General features: G+C 38.4%; 1 protein-coding gene across 1 annotated transcript; it reads left to right on the top strand.

Annotated features, from left to right (window-relative positions):
- Positions 1-10,153: 10,153 nt before the first annotated feature.
- LOC124164873 (ejaculatory bulb-specific protein 3-like) lies at positions 10,154-13,127 on the top strand. Its single transcript, XM_046542091.1, has 2 exons — positions 10,154-10,382; positions 12,611-13,127. The coding sequence occupies exons 1-2, from the start codon at positions 10,178-10,180 to the stop codon at positions 12,799-12,801; spliced, it is 396 nt and encodes a 131-aa protein (XP_046398047.1). The 5' UTR covers positions 10,154-10,177; the 3' UTR covers positions 12,802-13,127.
- Positions 13,128-23,062: the final 9,935 nt, after the last annotated feature.

Here is a 23,062-nt window from a genome sequence, read left to right as displayed (position 1 = left end):
AGAATCAATTCCACAAGATATTTCTTAACCTATACATTGACATACACTACATAATAATCAATAAATGATTGTATCAACTCAGAAAATTTGAAATTAAATCTTAAGTGTCTACAACTTGAAATCACAACATTATTCAAGCCTCTAAGCACAATTCAAGAGCAGGCACTTCACAATTTTCTCTTAAACAGTTCAACACAAATTATAAAACACGTAGTAATGAGTCATTTAAACAATCCTTGATCTTGTAAGGCACTAATAAATGCTTTAAACTAAGTTTGCCTCTCCAGTAAAATGAATCAAAGTTCAAACTGCCGTCAAGCAAGTCGCCGTTGCCGTTGCCGCTGCCGCCCCACGTTGGGCGCCATTTTGTCACGCCTTCCCTCGGCCTATGATCCGATGGGACCGCCTACCATAGCTAATACCCGGCAGCTCTCGGCAGGCTCCGATCTCATGAGTCGTGGGCTGACCTCATAGGAATTTCAATTTTATGGGCGCCAGGCAACCAGAGTTGCCTTCCTATGGACAGCACTGAAGGGAGGCTTCACACAATTGTCACACTTAACATGGCAATTAATTTATTGCAGAATTTAACAAACATAAAGATTTCCTTTTAAACAAATACCAATAAATTACAGTGCGACATACATACAAGATACCATGAGAATATTGTCTTTTCTTCTGGTACCAAATTTGAAGATTCGAAACAGGAGAATGCTGGATCTCGGCTCATATCTGCCAAAAGGCAGCCGAATCTCAGCTGCGTATATCCAGGAAATCACCTGAGTGGTGTCCACAGCCCCAGAGTACTTGCCCTGGAGAGAACAAGAGATAGGATCGACCCATGTCTCAGCAACCGGCCAGAAACCAGTTAATTGCACCCAATGCTGTGCACATGCAGAAATGAGGCTGATCCACTTACCGAAGAGCGTCGGGAGATACGGCTTAATATCCTTCGGGCGCTTTCTCTATGCATAGGCTGGACACTCTCTGAGTCGACCACTGTCGACCGGACTCCTGTCTACTCTCTCTCTGTCTGTCCTCCGTCTCCCCGTCCTCACATACGCATATTCGCTCGCCTCTCTCCCCAGACTCGCCTCCTGGCTGACGCATCGTTACCTGGGCTCTCCCGGCCAGCCCACCGACCTATCCAGGAGGGGAGGGGGGTTTGGTGGGAGGTGGGTGTGTAGGTAGGGGAAGGATTATTTGGGAAGGGGAGGGGTGGTTGCCTGAACCATGACTCCGCACGCCCAGCGAAGGGAAAACGGGGAAATGGGAGAGTGAGTCACCGTGGAACCGGCCGGTTAAGGCAAGCCCAGTGGAGTTTTCAGGGTGAACGTTACAGCGCCTTCCTCATCCCGTAAGTTTATATCTTTGATTTTAAGTATTTTGCAGGAATTTCTTATGCGGCGTTTTGTACATGTTGCTTTATATTTGCCTGTGCAGGTGGACGTCCCGTCGTATGTTTTCAGGGTTCTAGCGAAAGAACCAAAAGGAAGAAAACGAAAGGTCTTAGATCCTTCCATTCCGCTGAAGCTCTTTCATTTGCAGCAGCTATGAGTTTAAGGGAAGAAGGCAATGTGGCTGCCTCCAAGCTAATAAAGGAAGCTACAATGACCACACCTCGGAGGTCAAGAAGAATCCTCGCCAAGTGGAGAAAAAGCGACCCCGAGTCTGATATGATGTCAGATGAAGACGCCCTCTCTCTAATTGTGTCGATGCAGCTCACAAAATTTCAATACAAAGGTCTGCGAAGATCTGCGAAATGTCATGGACATAATCTTTATCCTAGTTACGAGAGAGTAAGGCGAGCAAAAAATTCAACTTACCCGAGTGAAATAATTGTATCGGAGGACAAATGTGAAGTTAACCTCCAAAGTCTTCTGGATCATACTGCATCCCGAATTATAACGTGCATTTCTACATATCCAAGTCAAAGTCATATAAAGTGCACTTTAATTTGCAAATACGGCTTTGACGGCAGTTCAGGGCATGCGCAGTATAAGCAGATGTGGGAACGAGAGGCTATGTCAGATGAATTCATATTCGTTAGCTCCCTCGTGCCCCTTCGTTTGGTGAAGGATGAAACAGGTACTTACAAAAATCTTTGAAATTATTGATATCCTCTCCAAATAAGACCAGTGTCTTTTCCAAAAAATATCCCATCGAAATCAGTAGAATTTCAAACAAGTCAATCTTTATTTCAGGTGAAATTTTGTGGATAAATCCGAGACCGTCGTCAGCAAGATTCTGCCGACCAATTCGCCTAAGATGGATAAAAGAAACTAAGGAAGTAACGAAAGAAGAAGAATTATTTGTAAAAACTCAAATTGAACAATTAAATTCAGCTACATTTGGAAATTATTCCGTATTCTATCACTTGTTACTCACGATGATAGATGGCAAGGTAAGAGGCAGTACAGATAATATAATTATTTATTTCTTTTATAAACCCGAGTGAACAGCTAATATTGAGACAATACCTCAAAAGCGCTGTTATGTAGTTGAACCGCAGACTATTAAGGACTTTTGTAAGTTAGGCGAGTCAGCAATTAAAAACGCATGTAATTACTTCCTTCCCAGGTGTGCAACGCATTGACCGAGAGTGGAAACATGAAATGTTTCATTTGCTGTATTAAAATATCGGAAATGAATGATCTCAACTTAATAAAGCAAAGAAAAGTGTGTGTAGATAATCAGTCATATGGAATTTCAACCCTGCATAGTTATATAAGATTTTTTGAGTGCATCTTGCATATATCTTATCGTCTCGATTTTAAGCTCTGGCAGGTAAGAAAACCGTCAGTTGGAAAATATTTTGTCATTTATATTTAAATAGAATACTACAAGTGAAACTCTCCAATGGGCACGTGGAAGGCACAGAGAACTTCTACGATACAGAAAAGCTAAGGTACAAAAATCCTTTAGAGAAAAAATGGGATTGCTCGTGGATGTGCCGAGGCCGGGATCCGGGACAACTAACGATGGGAACACGGCTCGAAGATTTTTTGACAATCCTACGAACTCTTCTGAAATAACAGGTACTTATAATTCATTGCCTTCTTTGATATTGGTTCAGTGCATTACTTCTAAACTTAATTTGCATTTTCTTTGTAATTTCTCCATCATTGTGACGATTTATATTACAGGAATCAATGTCAACCTTATTGAAAGGTTCGCTATAATATTGAAGGCGATTTCAAGTGGTCTCCCATTAAATAGGGAAGTGCACTAATTTTTTTTTATGGCTGAATTTGAAAGTTTAGCCTAAAAAAGAAACATTAGTATAGTCACTTTTATTTTCTGCATCTGGGGTATGCACTTTAAAACGTTTTGAAAGTCGGAAACTTTCATGTTGCGCTGAAACACAGTGCCTCCATCTTGATTGAGATGTGACGTCACAAGGCAGTAGTCACCAGTGGAGTATCGCTGTATTCCGTCGCCTTCTTTAGCGCGGCGAGAGTTTCCGGGAATCGGTGGAGTTTGCTTCCTAAAAATGTCGTCTAGTACCGAAAACATGAATTCAAAATAGAATTATAAATGATTTATTGTTCCAAATTTCATCTCGACGTCGAAACAAAAGCCTGGAGAAGATATTCATTCCCGTGCCTTAAGCACAAGCTATACGGAATAAATGGTTCAAGGCTGCTCCTGACTCTTACCTATCGATGATATTCTGTTTTGAAGATCATTTGGAGGTATTGTAAGATAAAATTGATATTTATATTATAATAATTTACTTAATAGGTACCTCAGTCACATCAGAAAGTGTGTTGAGTCAAAATATAGCATCTTCCGCGTAGACCTACGTAATTTATAAACTGAAAGTAGTTTGGTTAAAGAATTATGGCGCGACTGTTTTTTTACACGACCGGGAAAAATGCGTACTTTGCCCATGATATGTGCATATATGATAACAAACGATTTTTGTTAAAGTTAATCTTTATTTGTTGAAATTAGTACATTTTAGGTGATACAGATATAAAGGCACACGGCAGGTCGCGCGGTGTAATTTGTACTCCACTGGTGACGGGTTCATCTTGCTGATCTAAAAAATTAGAACTTTGAAAACTCGCAATATAGGCAGTCAAAGTACATTGTAAGAATACACGAGACCATTATAGCCCAGAATGTACGTACAATGTCGAAATCCTTGGTTTTCAAAGATTGACGTATTTTATACGCCAGCGCGCCCGGTCCAGGGTTATCAACTTTTATTTCATCCTATTTGTTAGTTGAAATTATATTTCAGAATGGTTCTTATAGCACTGCTACTGAGGTAAACTGGTAGGTACTGAGTACAAGGTACTGAGGTATGTACTGAGTAAGTAAACTCCCTTTGGAGTAATGTGAATTACAAGTGTTCGAGATATATGGCATTTTATATTCGCTTTGTGTTCTTATTAATTATGCCTGTACGCATATTGTTGCTTGCCGCGAGCCTTTAATGGTATGTGCTCTTGCAAGAGTGGTTTTCATTTTTAATGTGGAAGTTGGTCAGTATAAGCAAAGAAAAAATTAACATTTTAGCGCACACCAACCCTTGTAGTCATCGTATCTCGGCGTTTGTAATGACACTGCTAAAATACCTAAACGCCATAATGACGATAAAAAAATTGTCTCATGTCAATGATTGCTGCAATTATAATTAATGATAAACTAGACGCCGTATGATCACAATGAAGGCAACAAAAAATAATACCATGATGTAGACTCGAACCACGATCCTTCGGGTAACATCATACCTTTGACTCGTGCACGCTACCACTACCCCAACCGTCCCATTGGGAGATTGTGGATATTTTGGATTTATATATATAACTTGTAAAAAGTAACGCATGAAAATTAATTAATTACAGCCTAACTAACGCCCTAATTGAAAAAGATGCAGTAAGGTACGCGGTCTCCCCTTGTTAGCCTTAACGTGTCGCATTTCTATGGAGCGTTGAACCTGTCCTCCTTATTCAAAAATTCAGTAACCATAAATACATCAAAGTTTGGTATACCATTTATAAATCGTTGGAATTTTCCTTCTCCAAACCAAGATTATCTTTTCTTGAACCCATCCTGGACAGCGAACCATTGCAACAACCAGCCAGCTCGGAAATAAGGCTAACATCCCATGATTCTAGTAGCGAAGGGCGAACGTTCCGGCCGGCGTGAATACATACGCAACGAATAAGTCTTGCAGCAAACGTCTGAAATAGGTTTATAAGTTTGACTCGGTTCTTACAAAAAAAGTTTTGGCATGATAAACGGCATTGTGCCAAAATATACCCAGCGAAAAATAAATGCCATCATGCATTTATTAAAGATTCAATGTGCTATTCGTACTACTCTTTCCAAACTTGAAGTTGACACGTAAATGAATATTAATATATTACGCAATTATGAAGTCGTTTACTCAAAAGAGAAGCAGCCGCGTATATAATCTGAAGATATTTTATGACAGCAAAAAACGGATACCCTCAAATTATGTAATTTTTCTATGCAATAATAGTGGTAGAACTAAACGGTGTAGAAGCTGCCTTCTGCTACTGCCTTGTGACGTCACGGCCAATATTCAACATGGACACCCGTTTTCGCGGCCTTTGAATTTTTCCATATTTCAGACGGTCATCTCGAATCAAGTATTCACTATTAGGATTTAAACTGTGGTTTTACGACATTATGTTATTCTGAACTCTAATTTAAAAAATGTGTTTGGTGCATTTGAAACACTAGTGCACTTCCCTATTAAAAGAATTTAAAAGTTACTGCTGGGAGACAGCAAAAACATATGGGAAATCATACCCTTGGTATCATATGCCACCGACCGTACACAAAGTCCTCATTCATGGAGCTGATATAGCAAAAGAGTCCATTCTTCCTCAGGGACAACAGTCAGAAGAAGCAATTGAAGCGCGAAATAAGGACCTGAGAAAGTTCCGTGAACGGTTTACTAGAAAAATATCACGAGTGGCCACTAATCAGGATTTATTCCTGAGACTACTTCTAACGTCAGATCCAGTAATTACACATTATACACCAAATCAACTGGAAAAAAACTACCAGCTTCCCGAAAGAGGTAATGGATGTGTTGTCAGAAAGTGAAAAACAATCCGTAAGTTCAGATAATGAAACTGAAAAGGACTCGTCGGATAGTGAATAAAAATGTAACTTTTCATTATTGGTAATTTGTGGTACTTTCTGTGTTTATTGTCGGAAGAGTGAATTACTTTTTGATGCAGATTTGGATGTGCGAGAGTGAGTTGGATTTTGTTTGTATTTTGTTTGTTGAGTGTAATATTCTGAAGCAAAAGCTCTTTTTCATAAACCCTGTTTATAAATAGGAATGACTTTGATATATATTTACCAGATTTAAGACTTCAAAATGTACATAGTGCATAAAATAAATATTTATTTCTTCTATATGAAAACATGTTTAATCCGATGCAAGTAAAAAACCTTTCTAACCCTCTACAGCCAGCAGCAGGTGACCACACCGAAAACAAGGTCGAAGGGCTCGGCATTTCAACAGTGCCATAAAACGACCCTTGTCGGCAGTCCTTCAAATAGGTATGGGGGCGGGGCGGTCGGGAAGTGGAGGCCATGGGACACAGCTGACGGCTCGTGCCTAGAGAGTTTGTTTATCAACAATGGAAGCACGTTTCCCTACGTTTAGTGCACGATTTAAGTCCATTTTCCTCAGTAGAATATGGAATGCACTCAAAGAAAGAAGTCTTTCAGTATACCTCTTGCAGTGCCCCGCGATTCTATAACAAGTGTAATTCTCATCAATGTTTATTAATTTTATTTTCCAGTGACTATTTTCTATTACTCTAATGACGATCATCCAGATATGGAAATGAATTTGGCTATATTGCATCCACACACTTGCCGCGTCGCCGTACTCCTTGCCGCCAGCAGCGGCCAGAATCCGAGTCGACGGCACGCTCGAATAAACGATTTAACATTCGGGGTTGCAAATTGGTGCAAGGTTTGACTTCAGATTCACAATACACAAGCTTCAAAGAACGACATGATATAAGTTACTTAGTGTAATTCGATGATAATGTCTACTTTTTTCTACGTTTATGTAAAAAAATGGGCTGAAAACATGCTCCGCCATTTTGTTATCAATCTATGGTTATTGATAAAACAAAATCTCTAAAAACCCTTCAAATTGAAGAAAAAAATTGGCAATTAAGGTAGTACAACAGTTTATACGATAATGAGTTTAACATGTAACAGTTTATTCATGAAATCACTGCACGAGGATAAAGTTGGCAATTTTCAGAAAAAATCGAGGGTGGTCATATTTCGACTTTGACCTCACATATATTTTTAACGTGAAAACACAGGAAAAAAATGATCAGGGCAGTTTTGCACAATTTACTTGAGAACATATATGCGAAGTTTCAACTTCCTAACTCAAAAAAATCATTTTTGAGGTTTTGGCCAGCTTCTTCCGATTCAAGCCCACTGTGCGTCGTGACACAACACGCGGCCTCCGCGATACCATCACTGAGTTTACCCCAAATGAAACCGGTCCGCGACCACTCTTCCTATTTTGCTCCGGCAAATGTGAGGCTGCCCACAGCATCAAATAAACAACGTAATACTAAACGCTATATGGATCTATGCACCTCCTACCTCTGATCACATGCATCTGATGATAATACACCCAGAGAGTGCTTGCCGGGGATTTCCCCAGTAAGACGATATAGAAGGACAGAAAATGGATGGTTTAGAAGAAAAATAATGATTAAAATAGGATATTACAAGATTTGAAACCGCAAGACATATCAGTAGGAAAGATTATATTTATTCCCACCTATACGAACTTAACTGACCATTTTAACGTTGTATAATTACGTCTGAATGCTTATAATAAGGGAAATAAATATGTAAATCGAAATAAACCACACGCTATCGTCGGAAGAAGCTTTTCGGTCTAATCACGTGATATTGGATTTTGCCACGCCAAATCTCAGTCGCATGTGCAAAATTCATTAATCCGCCTTCTCAACATTTACCACGAGATCCTCATAGAATAGATCTCTCGGAATATGCTGGGCATTTAGTATAAAATCAAGGTGATAATTAACGAAGTCAGAATTTTTACCTTACAGAAATGAATAATAGCAATTTTCCACAATTATTGCAAGTATTTATTTCAATACGAAAAATTTAAATTTCTTCATGTTTTAATCTTCGGATTTTCTTCGTAGCACTAGAATATTTACCGTCAATGCAAACGAACCAACAAGTCGTACAAATTAAAAAATTAAACTAGAACTTATTCCTTTACTCAAAATAAAAAGAGCAAAAACAGAATAATATTCACAAAAACAAAACCAGGTTTCCAAAGCCTACCACTAAGGAATTGAAAGGGTGTAAGAATAGAAAGGAAAATAATAGGCGAAACTACGTAAGAGCAGCTGGGAAAGGGAAAGAATGTCTACTTGTTTCCATTCTGGCCATTGCTTAAGTGACATAAAATGAAATTTTGGATGTATTTACATATTTCAAGGAAAATTCGTTCCATTTTTTACGAGAGATATCTACTCATACTTCATTCTGAACCCTGAATATACCAAAATGGCAATAAAAGGTGTAATTTCGCCTCAGAAAATAATAGCTAAGGTGATCGTTTATCTTTCATGGATTATCTATAGGGAACAAAAATGAAGTCTTCTATATAAAGGGAAAAACATTATTTACCTCGTCGCAAATAACTCGTCAATACTAATTTGTTAACTTCAAAGATAATTAGTTGACCTTGAATAATAGAGAAAATACCTCAGATATTGAAAATAAATGCCATGCAAGCATATATCATCATGATGATCCATTGCAAATATAAACTCGATGAACATTTACAGATATATACATGACCTCTCTGGGGAACTAACGTTTATTCAGCGCAAAAGGTAAAAAAGGATTGGAGTAATAAAGATAATTCAAATTTTAAAAGAATCTGTCAATATCTTTCGTCCAATTATGTTATTCAAATTGATATCACGAATTTTTTTGTAGAATAATAATGCACAAAGATTTTATATGTCACACATGGACGAGTTCGCTTATCAATTTTTGACAGCTCACCTAAGTATTAATATGTCTATAAATGCGTTATATAACTGCCTTAGTATTATAAAAAATGGAATAAGTTAAGAAATATAAATACACAGGTGTTTCAGGAAGAGTGCAATATTTCAGGAGGTGATAGGGATGGCAATTTTAAGCATTTTTTGTGCAATTACATAGGGTCTCAACTTCTTAGTTACTGAACTATGGAAACGCAAACATTTTTTTCACTGCACTTTTCAGTTATCATGAAAACTGTTTTTCTTGGGTATCCAGTCTTTACGGCATTTTATGAAATACTTTGAAAAATATGAAAATGTGCGAAAAAAAATGTCTGAAATAATTAATCTCAAAATGGATACGATTGCGCAATCATATTCTTGATACTCACTCATATCTCTCTCTCGTTTATTTAAGCTCAAAGAGTAATTATTTTAAACAAATATAATCGCACATTTTCGTCCAACCTTAAATATGTTTGTCTCTAAGAATCTATAGTATTAAATGCAATGTCAAAAAAGGCTGGATACCCTAGAACAATCGTTTTCATGGTGAAACAAAGGTATTTTAAAAAATTGTTTGCATTGTCATTGCTCACTAACTAAGGAGTTGCGACCCCAAATTTACCAAACACAAAATGCATAAAATTGTCTTCCCTGTCTTCTCCTGAAGTAATACAGATTCCTCCTGAAACACCCTGTATAATTGGAACATAATATTTATGGAAAAACTATTTACTCGGAATTAGTAAATGGAAAACGCGATATTCGTCTTAGTGACGGAGAGTGGATGAGGAAAAGTCCGCTTCGAAGTACGTAAGCGAAGACGAAGGGAGGATTGGGGAGGGGAGCAAAAGAAACGTAATAATGAGGATCGGTTGGGGGTGGGGTGATTCCAACGCCTGATACCACAGGGGGAAGAGGGTTAGGATTTCCGTGGAAACAAATATAGGGCGGGGGAGGGTGGGGGGAAGAGGGGTTCTTTGTGAGAACAAGGACAACGACTCAGATTGGACGGCTACCAGCGTAAGAACCGCGATCAGGTATATAAGTGCTGCGGATCTCATCGGTCGGCACTCACCACTCCGTTCGAGAGCTGACAAGACAACATGAAGACCGCAACCGCCTTTCTACTTGTGTCGTGCCTGATGGCCGTGGCCTACGCCGAACGTATTTACCGCGATACCAAATACACCACCAAGTATGACAACGTCAACGTGGACGAGATCCTGAGGAGCGACCGTCTGGTCAAGAACTACTTTGACTGTCTGATGGACAAAGGACCCTGCACCCCTGAAGGATCTGAGCTGAAAAGTGAGCATTTTTAATTTCACTAATGGCGTACGCCCAAAATAATTCATAAAATCATGGGTGCTTTGATCTTCCTACGATGTTATTTGGTAGATTCTCCGCTGTAAAGTTCGTTATTTCACGAAAATTCAATGAAAATACTCTCCTCATTGCACTGTATTTTATACCGATAATAGACTGAAATAATATTATTTTTTGCATTAAAAAATATCTAAAAATTTCTACAGTTACTGATTGTAACGCTTGTCTAGGCGGAAAAACTGTAGATGACAGCTAGAACATGAAAATAATTTCTGTGTGCCCTTTTAAGTTGTGACTGAGATTTCTCTGGCCAAGGAGGAATAAAAGTAATATTCCACACGCTAAAGGTATTATATATTGGCGAAGCATTAACATTTCTTTAAAAAAGCCTTTTCTGTAAAATACAGCTAGTTGCGAATATCACCTTAATACAGGGGGCAGAAGACATTTCACAATATAGGTGTCAAATGGAGATTCAGATGCTCGAATTACGCTTGATCAATATGCAGCCATCCATTCTGCGGATTTGGGTCACTTAAAACACGCTTGCAATCCAATGCAGTGATCCTCAGCCGCGCGAACCCAAACGCGACTCCGCTAAAATAAATATTTCGTAATTTTAGCTCTCGCAACTCATGGTAATGTTGTGGAGGGATGCTAAAGCTCATTTAAAACTTTTCCCGACATTACGATTACATTTTCAATAAGTGAGAATTTCATAAGTGTATTTTTAAAGATGCCACTGTAGCTGAGGAACCTAGTCAAACTGTATTACTCGGCAGTGCAAAATTATTCACTTCAACATTCTCGATTCCTCAGAAATAAAATGATGTAGTGTTTCGTCACAAACTGTCAATTTATATAAATCAGGTCACCATACATATTCATGAAAGATGAAAAATGATCGCCATGAATTAATGTTAAACATAGTAATACTCAAATTTACAACCAAAACTCCGCAACGGATATATTCGGAATCACACGGCGTTTTCATAAAAATTCAACTTCTCATTCAAAGAAAAGATTAATTATGCATTAATTATAAAAATTATTCGACGTAATAGTTCAAACTTGAAATCAATATGCATTTGTTCCTATTTTTAGTCCACACGTAAGACTCAGGTAAAATATCCTGCTTTCGTTCATCTAAAGGCAGGAAAAAATATGCGTTTGAATTCTAATTATATAGTAATTATATTCCCTTCGATATTTTCTGCTGTACATTTTCTAGTGTCATCATTGTGTGAAAAGTGAGAATTATTATAAAGGAAGAAAAATCATGTCTATAGTGCACCGATGATAGTACATACTAGTCTAAATCCAAATTCCAACGGACCATATCGATACACACTCACACACGCGACAGCTTTCTGTACATAATTTGGGGGGCGATCATTAAGAAAGACATGGGTTTGTTTAAATGGAATTGACATTAAATTCTAGACTTCATCCATACCCCATAGCCTTTAAGGATATATCTTTCAGTTATAAAGAATTACTGGAAACTACTGGAAGTGTGGAAAAAATGGGATGGGAAACTTTTTATCTTCAACACTCACAACACTTCGTAAAATACCTCCTCAAAATTATCCACTATTTCACTATCGCATTATTACCATATCGTCTATTCCATTCGGCTTGCATGTAACGGGTCTCATTGCCTCGTTGGAAAGCATAACGCTCAAAAATTAAGAGCAGGGATTGGTTTTGTATTTTTTGATAAAAACATCTTGCGATCCATCAGGTAAATGAAAACTCTGTGCAACACTGCATTTCAACAATGACAAAGAGTATTGAAACGCATACTTTGAGTTTTTACAATTAACACCGAGCAAATGCTAGTCAAAGTCAACGGAATACTCGCGGGAACATTCATAGATGTTGCTTTTTATTCATAAATGAATAAATGTATACATTTAAACACTCGAGTATAAATCAACAAATTTGCAACTATTGTGTGCTATCTTAAAATCAATATGGAGCGATTGAAAACTGGGGACAAAGTTAGTCTTCCTGCTATTTTTCTCAATTTTTACGCCAAAATTGGCGATGTACAAATGCAATTTAAGTGCACTACGGCAAAGGTTAAGATAGGGAAATGGGAAATCGTGATGGTTTACAACGAGATATTGAGCATTTATACTAATGAACTCTAAAATTAGTGAGTTAAAATTTTCATCATACTGATAAAAGTTTCCTTCAATTTGCAGAGAGCATCCCAGACGCCCTTCAGACCGAGTGCTCCAAGTGCACGGAGAAGCAGAAGGAGAAGGCTCATAAGGTCATCCGACACCTGATCGAGAATAAACCCGACATGTGGTCCCAGCTGGAGGCCAAGTGGGACCCCACCGGCGAGTACAGGAAGAAGTACGACGCCGAGTACAAGAAGATCAAGAACTAAGCGGCCAACGGACTAGATTCTCCCAGAAGAAGTCGTGAGGCCTCGAAATAAATGTTCAACACTAATGCGGGTGCATGTGAAATATCCAAACCAGGTTTTTAAGCCTGTGGTGGGATAATTCACGTTGAGACGAAAAAAATCGACCAGTTACTTGAAAATATACGTCCACCATTTATTTTAGAAAAGTGACATAACCGAATGATTTTGAAAATAAGATCTTTAACAGAAAAGTGGGCCTATAAACCAACCAATCTATTGAATGTTCCTTAAAAATGATCTGAATGGAAATTGTTCTTGAGCATAATAAAGTTAACAACAAATGACAATTCGACTATTTATTGAACTGTACCGTTTCTTCTTCTTTGTTAGCAGCCATAGGGATGTTATTTTAGTAACTCGAGATTATTAACTATTTTCCGCCATCTTCTTCAGGTGGCAATATGATGCTGTGTTCATATCTCTCAGGACGTGAACGGTGTATGCAAGTGGTGGTCTTCCTCTTGTGTTTTATCCTTCTAACACCCTTTTGTAACTCTTGCTAGAAATTAAAATGCCTGAGAGTATGTTCAATCATATTTGATTTCTTTGTCTCAGGCTATACTTCTCCTTTTTTGTTTTAAGATTTTCGCAGCATCTTTTATCAATCTTGCCGGTTGCTTTCGTCAAATGCTTCGTAGATAACATTTTTCTACTCGTCGTTTCAACACTTCAAGAGAAAACGCTACCAGTAGGAGGAATACCACGTCAAGAAGAAATATGTTACCTACATAGAATTTCACGAAAGCAGCCAGCAAGATTGATATCCTTCTCCTTTCTTCAGCAGTTCTTAATATTTCCTCATTCGTTTCATGACCTACCCAAATGAACTTAAAAGCCTTCTCTCTTCTATTTACAAATGACATATTTTTTGCAGCTATAAAATGCCAGTTCAATGTAATGCGGACAGAGCCCTAACTTATATTAAGTCTCATCTATAACTTAATTTAGAGGAAATCGTCATGTCCGTGGACATCATGTTGGTGAAATGTGCTGTCCACGGACATGACAGAGGGTAAGGGACATGGTGATACCTACACTATGACTACTTACAGAAGGTCCAATGACAAGTTAAAAAAAATTCTCGTGAGTAAACACAATATTCCTCTTCTGCTTTGTCCGTGGACAAATATATCATGTCCGTCAACAGCACAAAAGATAAACTGAAAAAAAAGTAAATATTACTGACGATCTCTGGCACTTACGTCATCTGATTGTAAGATTGACTAACTGTAATAACACAATTGTGATTCTGAATAAGCAAAAATATTTATTTTTGGTTAATGTCGCTCTCGTGGGGACGACCGACGGTCAGTTGCGCTAATGAGGGTTCAACCTCGACTTCGAGCCTAATCCGACCCTTTTCGGGGACCCGAGCTCGCGAGGGATGGACCCAAAACACCGGGAGGGCCCCCACCCATCTTGGCCACGTGTACTACATTTTGCATTTTAAAATACTTTTAGTGCTATCTACAATTTATTGGCTTTATCGTCTTCTTGATCACACCAGGAATACGAGCGTTTTTTGATCGTCTTTCTACGATGATTTTTAAGAATTTTATCCAATCTGCGATAAAAGTCCCCGTCTGACTTGGCAACTTTGGGGTGGGGTAGGAAAGGCCTCTCGCTCCACGCTGAACAATGGAATTCTCAATTCATGCAAAGGAAAAACTTACCCGCTGCTCATGCAGGCATGATGAGAGGGCATAAGAGAAGAGGTTCTACATCTATCTGCTTTGCAGTCTATTTCTTTTAGTTTCTTCTCGTGATCACGTCATAGTGCGTTGGTAAACGTAACATCTACATAATACCCTGCGAGCCATTTCTAGGGTGTTTGGCAGGGGGTGATCAATAACCAGCATGCATTTGGACTCCAACATGCAACAAATTATACTACTATATGCTGTTAGAAATAAAAATAAAATTAAGAAACATGCATTAAGTTTTACATAGGTTAGTTGGCTACACCACAAGTCATTCAATCTATTTATGAATTCTATCGCTACTGTTATAATCTCTTATCGATCCTGGAAAAAATGACATTCTGAATCTGTCTGTTCTACAATCTATCTCTCTTATTTTATTTATATGATCTGATCTTCCGTAGTATGTTGGCGACCGTAAGATATGGTTCACTTCGTCAGAAAAGACACTGCTTTTGAATTTGTCTAAAAGATTTAGCCTATTTTCCAATCATGAGGGTCCCAAACCCTGGCAGCGTATTCCAAATGTGGTCTAACGAGGGAAAAGTACCTAATTTCTCTCACTTTGTCGTCGCACTTTCCTAATATTCTTTTAACAAAACCCATTTTACAATAAGCTTGACCGGTTATTTCTCGAATATGTTTATTCCACGATAGATCATTATTGAGTCTAACTCCTAGGTATTTCAGGGATTCAACAGTCTCTCCTTGGGTACCCCGAATTATATAGCTACGTTGTAGGAAGTTATTCTTCTTCGAGAAATTCATTACGACGCATTTTTTCCAAATTTAATTTAACTGCCAAGCATCGCACCACGCTTGGATAGCAGCAAGGTCATTCGTTAGTTCATCTATATATATACTAGCTGACCCGGCGAACTTCGTATCGCCTAACAATCAATGAACTTAAAGTTTACTTACACCATTTATAAATCAAGAGCGGCTGTATCGTTTTTAATCATGTTTAATTTATTATAATGAAATAAGGATACAAATTCAATAAAACTACGTAAATGAGTACCAAAATTGCTTGTCAGAAGGACATTTTCTTTATTGAATCTATATAGGGTGGATCGGAGCACGTCTAGGCGGATATTTTTCAGCAAATTTTCTTACGTTTTAGCTTAAGAAATTTTGGGCATTGTGGTTTAATAAAGCAGTTCATGAAATAAAAATTATACGCATTCAGTTGTTGGCTATTTGCGTTATTAGCTGTAAAAAAATATTTTTAGGCCCAAGTCTGTTGCATACACTTGGCCCATTCAGGGGGGAGGTTGACACAACCACAGACCGACGCTTGACTGATGCTCAAAATCGTGCAAGAAGAGCCCCTATGAGGCAGCATTCGCATTAAATGACTTAAGGCGCGCCAGTTTTAGTATCTCTGTTTGAAAAAAATGCACTGCGTAAACGTACTGCATGCGTAAACGCACCACGGTGAGCTCTACACATTCGGGTTTAATTTCTTGCGTCAAGCACCTTCTGATAAACTACAGTTTTTGTTTTGTTATCAGGCGCAAGATGAAGCGGATGAAGCTAAATAAATATAGCGAAGCAAAGCAGTGACGCAGCGAGGGGAGGTTTTGGGGGAAAACCCCCCCCCCCCCCAAGAGCTTAGAGAATTTTTTCATGAAAGATTTTGTTATTAATATTAGGGGGACGGATGACTAACAAACAAAACATATTTAACTATTCACACAGACGCAAAACCCACTATTTTGAACCATTTATCTTAAAAAATGTCTGGGGGAAGTGCCCCCACACTTCCCGCTTACCTTAGCGAGTTTTCTATACCCTACAGACCCGTGGTATTAGCTGCGCCCAAAACCCCCTATCCTAGCTACGCACTTGAAGCGAAGGAAGAAATATAGAGGATGGTTTATCGACTCGTGAACATAGCACGTTAAATTGACCATGAGAAAATCATGGGTTTTCATTAGCACATGAGCACAAACAACACAAAAACTGAAAGACTGACCATGCGATTTTTTAATCGTTATCACGAATGCAACACGAATTGGAAATTGAATACGTTTAATCTCAAAAGGGCATATGAGTTGAGATAATGGAATCTACGGAATAAGGACTTCCTCACCTTTGAATTTTCCTTTGAGTGAAGTTGCGTGAATCACATTCATTACCAATTATTTTAATCACCAAACACGTTCCGTTGGATAGCTTTGGTTGGTTTAGGCTTCGAAAGATCATGAACACAGAAACTACATTTTTCTGTAAATCGTGCCTTGGTAAGCTAGGTATGTCCAAGGACTTAAAATATTCAGATAGGTAGTTGGTGATTTCGTCTTCGTTTGTTACACATTTAAAAGATTCGAATTCATACAGAGTACGAACTATTTGAATTTACCTCGTTTTAGTCATCCGCATCTTCGTTCTTGCTCGCTAAATCAACCATCTTTGATTCTTTTGGTGATCAATCATATTCTGGAACTCTTTGTTGATGAGCTCACTGAAACTAATTTGCAATCATTCCAAGGAAATGAGTTAAAACTACTCGATTCCTCGACAGGAACACGGACATTACCGTTTGTCAACAATTGCTTGGAGATTTGTTTACAAACACGGTAGTGAAGTGTCAACTCGAACTTGGCCACGGCTGGGCTTACAATTAGCTCGAATTAAATTTTTTTAATGTAATTTCAATTTAATTAATATTTGGAATATATTTAGTAATTAAAATGTTATATTGTTACTAAATTCAGTTATTAAAGTGGTAAAAACAAAACAAATTATTTAAGTTGTAGTTTTGACCGACTTATCAATTGTTGTATCAATAACTCCTAAAAGCATGTCCATAGGAAAGAGATGAATTTTTTTGTGAAATTATCCTTTTTTTAATAGCCTATATGTTAACCCCGCCTGAGACGAATCCAAAGAACCAAATCTCATTGAAATCGGTGCAGCCGTTCTCGAGTTATAAGTGTTCTAACTAACACGATTTTCGACTTTCTTTTATATATATAGATCTCTGCTGGGACGGATGATTTGTTACACGTCGTCTGAGGAAACATTTCCTCCAAATTTACTAATGCATTTATGCATATACTTCGATCTACGCTCCCGTAAAGAATGAGTAACCCTGTTAAGCCTTGAGATTTTGCAGCTATTGGCAGCGATGAAGCACGGAGGAATTGCACTTCCTTGCATGAAAAACAAAAGCATTCCATAGAACCTTCACCCTCATACGACGAAAAAATGAACAGAATAACACTTTCTAAGGGGTGCTAATATTACTCTAATGAGAGAAAAACCAGGAATAGTAAAGGACACAAATTAATGGGAAAAGGAATTAGAAACATTTACGTTGTAGGGAGTTACTCTTCTTCCAGAAATTCATTACGACGCATTTTTCCAAATTTAATTCTAACTGCCAAGCATCGCACCAAGCTTGGATAGCAGCAAGGTCATTCGTTAGTTCATCAATATCTTTGCTGGAACGGATTTCTCTGTAAACTACAGCGTCGTCTGCAAATAATCGTAACTTACTGTGTACTACTTCGCCAATGTCGTTTATATAAAGAAGGAATAGGAGTGGGCCAATGACACTACCCTGAGAACGCCAGAGGTGACTCTAACCTCATTGGAGACTGCACCGTCTAATACTACTCTTTGGACGCGGTCGCTCAAAAATTCACTAATCCAGGAAGTGACATCTTCGTCTAGACCATAAGATTTCAGTTTTATTATTAACTTTCCGTGGGGTATTTTATCAAATGCCTTTTTGAAATCAAGATAAATCGTGTCTACTGGAACGTTGTCTTCCCCGGAGACTAAAATATCGTGGGCGAAAAGCGCTAACTGAGTTTCGCACGATCTGCTTTTCCTGAATCCATGTTGAGTTCCCATTAATTCGTTTTGTGCGTCAAGGTGTTTCATTAACGAGCTGACTACGATGTGTTCAAGGGTATCGGCCTGTAATTCGATGGCTGTTCCTTGTCTCCACTTTTAAATATTGGCGTTACATTAGCGATTTTCCAGTCCTTAGGTACTTCGTGTTGCTTGATGGGTTTACTGAATATTAACTGCAAGTAGGGGGCAATTTCTGAGGCTAGTTCTTTATATACGCGAGAAGGTATTTCGTCTGGAACAGGTGATTTATTTGGACTAAGCGATTTCAATATATTTTCTATTCCGAGCGTACTAATGTCAATAGCTGGCATCTTATGTATGCAGGGATTGTTATCGGTCTCGGGTGAGTTCTCGAAAGGTTCGGTGAACATGCTCTTGAAGTAGGAATTTAATAAATTGGTTTTATCGTAACTGCTTGTCAACACTTCTCCATTGTCGTTTCTCAGCGAACATGCGGTAGATCGTTTACCTTGAACTTCCCTAACATATGACCAAAATGCTTTTGGGTTATCCTGTAACTGCTCTACTAGTGGTTTTCTTTTAAAATTTGTGAATGCATTCATGAACGCTTCCTTCGTGGCAGCTTTAGTCATCCTATATATTTTAATTATTAGCTCGCGTTCATTAGCGGATAAATCCTTGCTGACTTTTTTCATTTTAGCATGACACGCTCTCTGTCGCCTCAATGATTTTTTCACTTCCGCGTCATACCATCTCGGTTCGCTGCCTTCTTTTACTGTTTTATTAGGGATGTAGCTATTTATTCCCGAAGTTACGAGCGAAAGAAAAGCTTTCCAAGTATTCTCTACATTTAACTTTAATACTCGGGGAAAGCATTTTTCAGATGACTCTTAAGACCATCAAAATCAGCTCTTTTAAAAATGAAAACGTTACTCTCTTTTTTAAAGTTTGCAGAGGTATTTAGAGAAAACTTTGCAGCTACTACCCTATGGTATTATTATTCCTTCGACAGTGCCAACGTTTATTACCTGATGTGGTATATTTGTCGCTAATAAATCAAGAATACTTTCTCCTCTGTTTGGTGCGGATGCTATTTGAAACAGTTATGCTACATTTTGCTCTACTTTCTGCTTACTACTACTAAATTACCAAGATTAGTATTTTATTTCATACGCCTGCAATAACAGATGAAACATTTCGTTTAACTTTTTACTCATATTTGAACTTGACTAATATTGCTGTAATATTAAAGCCTGTGGTAGTTCTAAAAGCCCCACGCTTACACAAAACAAAACATTTCTACTATATAACCTGCCAATGCAAATAAAAAAGGAATACTTAGCTTAAATATATCAGCTACCTCAAACGCGGGACGGCTGTATTTATTCCGTGCGACCACCTTCTGGGTAGAGTAAAGTGCTTATCTCATGACTTCTCACCTGAGTTACTTATTTCATAGCATAGTTGTGATCTCATAATAATAGGTGGGATCATTTTTCTTTAAATGGTAGTGAGCAAAGGGTTGTTTTCGCCGTTAGCTAACCCCCATAGTGGAACCGTTGAGTACTTTTTAGTCTGCTATCAACATTGATATGCATGGCCATTGATTGAAAGCCAAGCAAATCAATACCGGTAGCAGCTCTAAAAAGAGCTTTGTCATCGTCTCACTTCTAACCAAGAAGCCTCGTCCCGTTGCCCACTCTACCCTCCATCCTCACCTCTCTACCTCTCAGTATAAAAGCAGTTATGCCCTGCAACGAAGTCGTAGAGCAACTCTTCCTCACACCGAGCCCTGCTTCTCCAAACATATTCCAGTAGATATGTCTCCAGGGACCCCACGGCTATTCTCCCTATTCTCCTCCTCATATCCCTTTTAATGATGGACCACAAATTTTCAATATTTTGGGTGTGGGTGCTCCTATCCCCAGGTGCAACAAAATTGGTTGAGTGGTTAGAAACAATTGAAAATTTGAAAAAAAAACTCACTAGAACGACTCTCTGGATGTTTTGTTTTTCTTTTTTGTTATAAACTTGCATGGATTCGCCATAGGAATTGCTAACCATTGGCAAGTTATGCCTTTGCATGAATGTGCAGAATATTTCTATGAAATTGCGGCATGAAATGCGTCGGTCATCTTGCATGCTGCATGTTGAAGATTGGTTACCCCCTGCCAAGCACCCTGGAGGTGGCTCGCATGGTATAACATAGATGTAGATACAGAACTTACTATAAGGGTTTGTTGACTTTTGATAGGTTGTATCCTATTGACTTATGTATTCCTTAGTTCATGTTTCAGAAATTTCCCTTTTTTTCTCATGCCTTCTCATCATGCCTGCATGAGCAGTTGGCATGATTTTCTTTTGCGTGAAAGTGGAAGTATACTTTGTTAGCATAGCATTTTCCAATTCCCAGGTCAGAAAAGGGTTCGTCATTCTTGGGCGTCTAGTGCTTTAGGCCCGAGAGAACTTTCACTACCCAGTCCACAGTTGATGGTTGCAGCGTTGCCAAGTCAAAAGGGGACTTTTATCACAGATTGGACAAAATTCTTAAAAATCATCGTAGAAAGACGATCGAAAAACGCCCGTATTTCTGGTATGATCAAGAAGACGATAAATCCAATAAATTGTTGGGTGGGGGCCCTCCCGGTGTTTTGGGTCAGTCCGTCGTGATCTTGGGTCCCTGAGAAAGAGTCGGATTAGGCTCGGAGTCGAGGGTGAACCCTCATTAGGGCGACTGACCATCGGTAGTCCCCACGAGAGCGACATTAACCTTATTTTTTTTAATTTTGCCTCGCAAAAAATGTGCGTATTTTGGAGATTGACCCAAATACGTCGTAATGAAAAGTCTAGTGGTTAGAAGAGCGGAACGGCGAGCTGCTCCAAACCGATCTACGGATTCTTGATTTGTGACGATCATGCACGTGGTCTTGCATATTTACATTCCGAAATCTTCATTCATCGTTCATTCCCACAACGCCTTATTCAGTAAGCAACGGCATATCTGCAGACATACTGGGAAGCGTCATCCCCCCGACTTGCTTATCTGGTGACCTTGGCCTTCATTTTGGTCGCGAGGGTTTCCACGTTAGTCATGAAAGGAGGAAGAGTAGTGATTTTCCGCCTAATCCGCGTATTTCGACGGCGGCCAAACGAGGTCAGTGCCACCGCCACGCTCCGATCTCAGCGAAAAATCTTAGAAATCGAGAGTGGAACGAAAAGAAAAAAAATAATAAAAAAAAGAAAATAAGAGGGGAAGAAAGAGAGCTTATTCAACAAACACTTCTCCAAGCGAGGCTTGTGTGGGAGAGAAGAGCCCCATTTGCGATCATAAAAGGAAGTTCCACCGCAGGTCCAATCACCCGCTAAAATCGCCACGGCTGTGTGCCCTCGCTCTACACTTTTAAATATACTTTTGAAATCAGTCCATATAGCATTTTACAGTTCTAACAATTTTTTTACGATAAGGTAAACACACTCAAGAACTTTCATGTAACGTGTGTTCGCGAATTATCAAAAAATTTTGGATTTGGGCAAAGGGGAGAAAGAAAATTGTCCTTCCCAGGGATAAATAAATGAATCACCTTGAGGACAACGCCGCATAATGCCATCATACTTAATAATACGTTAATATTTGGGTTTATATTAATCAGTCCAGCAAAAAACTCGCGCAGGCGTTCAAAAAATAAAATGAACTAGTGAAAGCGATAAGCCAAATTAAAGTAGAGTAATAAAAGCTTCAGGTGTAAAAATATGTTCAGAGAAAGGAAAAGATGGAAATCCATCCACGCGAATTACTTGTGTAAAGTCTTGTCAAATCTCAACGGTGTTTGTTCACACAAACTTATTAACGTTATTAACTTATTAACCTTAATGGCGATGGACGAGTCGTCTGTCGAAAGATAAGTGGTATGCCGTGAATAAAACTGGTGGAAATCCCAAAAAGACTTCACGAATAAAATAATAATATTTCTATTTTAGTTTAGTGGAGATTAATTGCCATGGCATTGGAAAGCGATTACCTTAGAGAGACGTACTTGTTTGTAAATTGGATGTAGCTACAAAGACAGTTTCTTTCCTCTAGCAAACATAAAATATCCATGAAATACACATCTGTCCAACCACAAGCAGGTTTTATTTTCAATACTTTGAAAGTGAATTTCCAATTAAAGAAAAATTCATGTGCGCAACCTATGTGAGCAATTACTATTTTATGTCAACACTAGCACTTACAATGGTGGCTATGAATAATCATGCTGATTTTATTACATGAAATGGGTTTTTAATTATCATGGAAGAAGACATATCAACTCCCATAGTTAAATTCATCGGTTCAACATGCCGAAGAAAATCAAATTAAGTTTTTGAGAACATTTATTTTCACATGAGTTTATGATGAAAACTTTAAGTAATTTTGTTTAATGAAAAAAATGATTGATAAGAAATATGACGAAAATATTGCTGGAGAGTAATCTTGACGATCGATTTCTCGGTTACGACGCGAAAAGGAAATTATTTCGTACCTGACTAAATATCTTGTTAACAGTTAGAATACCAAGACATCCTCACATATTGCCCAAGCCTTCGCAAGCAGTTTATGAGATTACACCGAAATAAGCCCCATATTATTATGCTGCCATTTTCATAATTATTTCTGGCGTGGGATCTATCATTTTATCTCCAAAAGTATTTCTATG

This window comes from Ischnura elegans, chromosome 9 (genome assembly GCF_921293095.1).
Source record: "Ischnura elegans chromosome 9, ioIscEleg1.1, whole genome shotgun sequence".
In the NCBI taxonomy this organism is placed as follows: domain Eukaryota; kingdom Metazoa; phylum Arthropoda; class Insecta; order Odonata; family Coenagrionidae; genus Ischnura; species Ischnura elegans.
The sequence above is the reverse complement of the archived record's forward strand: the minus strand, read 5'-3'. Positions and strand labels throughout refer to the sequence as shown.

Excerpts from the sequence above, each read along its gene's own strand:
- LOC124164873 (XM_046542091.1), top strand. The coding sequence starts at position 10,178 with ATGAAGACCGCAACCGCCTTTCTACTTGTGTCGTGCCTGATGGCCGTG. Across the intron at positions 10,383-12,610 it reads TGAAGGATCTGAGCTGAAAA|AGAGCATCCCAGACGCCCTT; the intron begins GTGAGCATTTTT and ends TTCAATTTGCAG.